Below are 6778 nucleotides of genomic sequence, written 5' to 3' on the forward strand. Positions count from 1 at the left end.
GAGGCCATATTTTTCATGGGATCTGCATGAAAATTGGTCAGAATGTTCATCTTGATAATATCTAGGTCAAGTTTGAAACTGGGTCACATGCGGTCAAAAATTAGGTCAGTAGGTCAAATAATAGAAGAAGCCTTGTGACCATTCTAGAGGCCATAGTTTTCATGGGATCTGTATGAAAGTTGGTCTGAATGTTCATCTTGATGATATCTAGGTCAAGTTTGAAACCGGGTCAACTGCGGTCAAAAACTAGGTCACTAGGTCTCAACATAGAAACACCTTTTGACCTCTCTAGAGGCCATATTTTTCAATGGATCTTCATGAAAATTGGTGAGAATGTTCACCTTTATGATATCTAGGTCAAGTTCGAAAGTGGGTCACATGTGGTCAAAACTAGGTCAGTACGTCTAAAAATAGAAAAACCTTGTGACCTCTCTGGAGGCCATATTTTTCATGAGATCTTCATGAAAGTTGGTCTGAATGTTCACCTTGATAATATCTAGATCAAGTTCGAAACTGGGTCATGTGCTGTCAAAAACTAGGTCAGTAGGTCAAATAATAGAAAAACCTTGTGACCTCTCTGGAGGTTATATTTTTCATGGGATCTGCATGAAAATTGGTGAGAATGTTCACCTTGATGATATCTAGGTCAAGTACAAAACAGGCATACAATTCTATCTAGAGCCATATAAGTGTTAAGCGTCACAAAGCTGGCATTCTCATGATGCTTTTAATTTGTTATGACATTATATAGACATAAGCTACAAACAATTATTTACACATGTTTTAAAAATCGGCTTCATTGCTAACTTTTTTAATTAAAAACTGCAATAAAAAGACACAATAAGATACTGAAAATTGTAAATCACGACACTAGTGCGAGTAATGAAAAATATTTTAAAAGAGCAATAAGATTACCCTCCATGATCAGATCACGAGGAGTTTGGTTAGCAACGATAACTGCACTGTCATAGAAAATATCTTTAGGTTACCACATAAGAATTTAACTTATTTTTTTACATGATAGTAAAATTTGGTTTACTCTTAAAACAAGTAATATTTTCATACACATGTAGTATCAGTTCATAAAAATTTGCAAAATGAGACCAGTCGGACACACTCCCAACACATAAGGTTCACTAAGTTCCCAGACTGGACACAAAGACATTAGCATACACTCATTGGTCACACTGTCTGTGTAGGAGTTTGTCAGACATGTCCCCACAGAAACCACCAATTTTAAACACATACCTCCTCAAAATATTAGTGAAACAGAAATGCTAATGTTGGTAAATGTACTAAGGAAGGAATTCACACAAAAACAGTCCATGTTTCACCACTATCGCTCGACAAATGTACATGTCCAAATTAGTAAGAAGTGAGCTTCAGTAACTGAAGTGGTACATTTCATACGCCCGAAGAGACATATTATGTTATTACCATGGTATCTGTGCGTCCGTCTGTGCGTCTGTCCGTTCGTTAGCAATTTCGTGTCCGCTTTGTAACTCTTGAACCCATTATAGGATTTCAAAAGGAAACTTGATACCAAATGTTCACCACATCACGACGACGTACACAGCGCAAGTTTTGGATGGCTTGCTTCAAGGTCATGGTCACACTTAGGGTTCAAAGTTCATAAGAGTTTGTTTCGTATTCGTTCTGTAACGCTTTAACTGCTTGAAAGATTTTAAAGAAACTTGGCACAAATGTTCACAATATAAAGATGACATGCATGACCTATATTTCGGATGGCTTGCTTCAAGGTCAAGATCACACTGAGGGATCAAACGTCATATGGCTTTGTTTCGTGTTCGCTTTGTTTCTTTTTAACTGCTTGAAGGAATTTAAAGAAACTTGGCACAAGAGTTCACCGACATGCAGAGCGCATGTTTCGGATGGCTCACTTCAAGTTCAAGATCACATTTAGGGGTCAAAAGTCAGTCATACCCTCGGGGGTATATTGCTCCTTATTGCGGTGCTCTTGTTTACATAAAACAAAATATAATAATAATAATAAATACATAATAATAATAATGATTACCTGCCAAAAGTTTAGATCGCTACTTTAACTGTAGAATTGTTTCCAATGCATTTAAATAGATCTAAGTAAGTTGAAAAAAACCTAAACTGGCAACATTTTATATAATCTTTAATAACTGGGTTTTTGGATTGGTAAATTTTCCAAATTCTATTTAATTTTAGTGTTTGCCCCAAAACTACAGTTTTATTTGTTGACAGGTGTAAGACAGTCGGATATAAAAAGTCACATGCATTTCAACCAACAGTCCTTGTTTACTGTTCGTGTAAGACACTCGTCAAGGAAGTAATGGTCATATACCACAATAAGCTGTGTATTGCAGCGACATGTGTCAGAAACAGCGTGAGGTAATTATCAGCTGAACTTTAAAGAAACACATGCGGAAAATATTGCTATTTTGTCATGGGAAACAGTCGATAATCAGCTGCAATAAATTGGAAAAAATACTGACATCTTAAGCATTTCTGTAAGAAAAATATTCTTGAATAGTTTGTAAGATTATTTCTGTTATCTGTGATAACATAACATACAATATCACCAATCACATTTCTCTCCTCTATGTATTCCCATGTCTTGTTTGAGTTTACTGTTATTGCATGCATGTCACAAACATTGTTTGCAAAGTAAGTGGATTCTGATATGTGTCTTCAGAAAGCTGCTGTTATTACATGCGTAATCACAAACATCACATTTAAATAATTTCTCTTCTGCTCCTTATGTATTCTCATATGCCATGTATTCTCATATGCCTGACAAGAGTATGGCCAACCTTACATGCATAATCACAAACATCACATTTAAATGGTTTTTCTCCCGAATGAATTCTCATATGTCGCTACAGAGTGCCGCTTTGATGACATGCAAAATCACAAATATCACATTTAAAGGGTTTCTCTCCTGAATGGATTCTCATATGTACCTTCAGAGGGCCGCTATGAATAAGTGCTAAATTACAAACATCACATTTAAAGGGTTTCTCTCCAGAATGGATTCTCATATGTACCTTCAGAGGGCCGCTATGAGTAGATGCATAATTACAAAACATAATATTTAAATGGTTTCTCTCCCGAATGAGTTCTCATATGTCGCCATAGAGTGCCGCTTTGATTACATGCAAAATCACAAACATCACATTTAAAGGGTTAATTTCTCTTCTGAATGGATTCTCATATGTACCTTCAGAGAACTGCTATCAGTAGATGCATAATTACAAACATCACATTTAAAGGGTTTCTCTCCTGAATGGATTCTCATATGTACCTTCAGAGAACCGCTATCAGTTGATGCATAATTACAAACATCACATTTAAAGGGTTTCTCTCCTGAATGGATTCTCATATGTACCTTCAGAGGGCCGTTATGAGTAGATGCATAATTACAAACAGCACATTTATAGGGCTTCTCTCCTGAATGGATTCTCATATGTACCTTCAGATGGTCGCTATGAGTAGATGCATAATTACAAACATCACATTGAAATGGTTTCTCACCCGAATGAATTCACATATGTACCTTCAGAGAATTGCTATGAGTAGATGCATAATTACAAACATCACATTTAAAGGGTTTCTCTCCTGAATGGATTCTCATATGTACCTTCAGATGGCCGCTATGAATAGATGCATAACTACAAACATCACATTTAAAGGGTTTCTCTCCTGAATGGATTCTCATATGTACCTTCAGCGGGCCGCTATGAGTAGATGCATAATTACAAACAGCACATTTAAAGGGTTTCTCTCCTGAATGGATTCTCATATGTACCTTCAGAGAACCGCTATAAGTAGATGCATAATTACAAACATCACATTTGAAGGGTTTCTCTCCTGAATGGATTCTCATATGTACCTTCAGAGGGCCGCTATGAGTAGATGCATAATTACAGCACATTGAAAGGGTTTCTCTCCTGTATGGATTCTCATATGTACCTTCAGATAGTCGTTATGGGTAAATGCATAATTACAAACATCACATTTAAAGGGTTTCTCGCCTGAATGGATTCTGCTGTGTGCCTTCAGAACGCTTCTTTGATTACATGCGTAATCACAAACATCACATTTAAAACGGTGCTCTCCTGTATGTATGTTAATATGTTTCTTTAGATTCCTTCTGTCCCTACATTCATAATCACAAACATCACATTTGAAGAGTTTATCTCCTGAATGGATTCTTATATGCCACTTTAGAAGATAGCTGTCACGACATGCATAATTACAAACATTACATATAAAGCGTTTCTCTCCCGTACGTATACCCCTGTGTCTTTTCAGGTTAAGGTTCTCCTTATTGGTGTGTTTGCTCAAATATTTGAACGTATTTTTTCCATTAGTATTTGTGCCTTGTTCCACTGCATCAGTGTTGTCAAGAATATAACTCTCACTCAAATTCTCTTCAGATGTCTGTAGCATAGTTTTATTCAGCCTGTATTTGTTACTAAACTTTGTCTCGTGTTCTCCTGCTGACCGATGAAATCACAACCAAGTATGCATTAACAAAATGGCACATACCTACAAAAGATAAGAACATGAAACATATTTATCATATATGTGCTACATTTATACTAAAATCCCTCCATGCATAAAGAAGAAACGGACAAAGTCATTCTTGAATTTGACTTTTGATCTCTAAGTGTGACCTTGGCCTTAGACCTAATGACCTAGTTCTTACTCCGCCTTATGATGGTGAACATTTGTGCCAAGTTACATCAAAATCCCTCCATACACGAAGAAGAAATGCTCCTGACAAAGTGTGTGGATGCACAGAGGAAGTGACTCTTGAACCCATTGTGAAATATGGTTGGTTCAAAAAAGAAACCGAGATCTTATGGTGATACGAGTTGTGTGCAAGTTTGGTTAAAATCTAATCACAAATGAAACCACTATCGTGCAAACAAGACCAAAATAGCCAATTTTTGCCCTTTCTGGGGCCGTAACTCTGGAACACATGGTGGGATATGCCTGGTTCAAGAAATGAACCAAGATCTTATGGTGATACAAGTTGTACGCAAGTTTGGTTAAATCAAATCACAAATGAAACAACCATCGTGCAGACAAGACCAAAATAGCCAATTTTTGCCCTTTCAGGGGCTTAACTCTTGAACCCATCGCGGGATATGGCTAGTTCAAGAAATAAACCAAGATCTTAAAGTGATACAAGTTGTATGCAAGTTTGGTTAAAATCAAGTCATAAATGAAACCACTATCATGCAGAAAATAAATTGTTGACAGACGGACGACCCACGATAAACTAAGGGCATCAAGTGATCACAAAAGCTCACCTTGAGCCTTTGGCTCAGGTGGGTTAAAACAAACATTATGGCAAAAGTTTTGTGGAACTCAAATAGAAATTGTGGCATCTAGAGTAGTAACAAGGCTTTTCTATGATTTGACATGATAGTAATCTAGTTTAAGATCTCGGGTAACCCAGCTTTCAAACTGACCTATGTTTTATAGAGACAAACATTCTAACAAAATATATGATAATCAAGTCGAAACTGTAGCCGCTAGATACTAGAGTGTTTATAGGATTATTCTATGATTTTACCTATTGACCTAGTTTAAGATCCTAGGTAGCTTGGTACAAATATTCCAACAAAGTTCAACAAGGTTTCACAATTATCCTATCTTGTGACCTAGTTTTGATCTCGGGCAAACCAGTTTTTAACGTAACCTTGATTTCATACAGACAAGCCTACTGACACACTTTTGTGAAAATCAAGTCGAAAATGTAGCCTCTACAGTGTTAACAAAGCTTTCCTATGATCTGACCCAGTGACCTAGATTTTGACCTCAGTAAATCCAATTTTGAAATTGACAAATTTTATAAAGACACACATTCTGCCAAATGCTGTTGAAAATCAAGACGAAAATGTGACATCTAAGGTGTTGATAAGGTATTTTCTATGATTTGACCTCGTGACCTTGTTTGAGACCGGAAGTAATCCAGTCTCAACCTGACCTAGATTTAGAGATACGCGTTCAGACAATGTTTTATGAAGATTAAGTAAAGGGGACATCCTAGAGTGCTATTAAGGTTTTCCAATTAACTTATCCCAAGTGAGATACTTTTTGACCGGATGACCTAGCAGCAAACTCGGTCGAAATGCTATTGAGGGTAATATTCTGCCCAAGCTTCATATTGGGCAAAATTTAGATTCGTAACAGACAAATTATTGACCTTGGACGACGGCCACAGTACATTCGCGATTGCTCGCTACAAAAACAACCTAAAAACCAAATCCAATTAGAAAATGGCTCAAACTTGTTAACTGTCTTTATTTATGCAAACATTTAATTGAAACATTAAGTTTAATCTGGGCCTTCGAGGACAAATTTATACAAAATTTAGCAGTTTTCAAACACTTTAATATTTTATTGAGTATTGAAACCTGGGGAATAAAGCAAGAACATTTTCAAAGTTTCACTAGTTTTATAGTATTATCTTTTTTATCTTGCCTATCTCTTGCTATCCTCTATCTATTCTCTTTCATCGTCTTCCCCTATAGCTACATCTAAACCAGATATGAGCTGCACCATGAGAAAACCAACCAAGTGCGTTTGTGACCAGCATTGATCCAGACCAGCCTGCGCAAATAGAGAAACTATTAGCAAACAGCATGGATCCTGACCAGACTGCGCGGATGCGCAGGCTGGTCTGGATCCATGCTGGTCGCAGACGCACTATCTTGGTTTTCTCATGGTGCGGCTCATACAGCTTAGAACACTGGTCTCTTTCCGTAAACAA

General features: G+C 36.9%; 1 protein-coding gene across 1 annotated transcript; it reads right to left on the bottom strand.

The window, feature by feature from the left end:
• Positions 1-2633: 2633 nt before the first annotated feature.
• Positions 2634-4448, bottom strand: LOC128551711 (zinc finger protein 431-like). Its single transcript, XM_053532627.1, has 3 exons — positions 3964-4448; positions 3526-3560; positions 2634-3051 (listed from the first exon to the last, which is right to left on the bottom strand). The coding sequence occupies exons 1-3, from the start codon at positions 4441-4443 to the stop codon at positions 2871-2873; spliced, it is 696 nt and encodes a 231-aa protein (XP_053388602.1). The 5' UTR covers positions 4444-4448; the 3' UTR covers positions 2634-2870.
• Between the last annotated feature and the right edge of the window lie 2330 nt (positions 4449-6778).

The sequence above is a fragment of the Mercenaria mercenaria genome, unplaced genomic scaffold (assembly GCF_021730395.1).
Source record: "Mercenaria mercenaria strain notata unplaced genomic scaffold, MADL_Memer_1 contig_1582, whole genome shotgun sequence".
Classification (NCBI taxonomy): domain Eukaryota; kingdom Metazoa; phylum Mollusca; class Bivalvia; order Venerida; family Veneridae; genus Mercenaria; species Mercenaria mercenaria.

What these genes read in the sequence shown, in the direction of transcription:
- LOC128551711 (XM_053532627.1), bottom strand. Translation starts at nt 4,443, where the DNA reads ATGCTACAGACATCTGAAGAGAATTTGAGTGAGAGTTATATTCTTGAC. An exon ending in CCCATAACGACTATCTGAAG is followed by an intron (nt 3,561 to 3,963) that starts GTACATATGAGA and finishes ATCTACTCATAG; the next exon opens with CAATTCTCTGAAGGTACATA. An exon ending in ACATATGTGAATTCATTCGG is followed by an intron (nt 3,052 to 3,525) that starts GTGAGAAACCAT and finishes ATCTACTCATAG; the next exon opens with CGGCCCTCTGAAGGTACATA.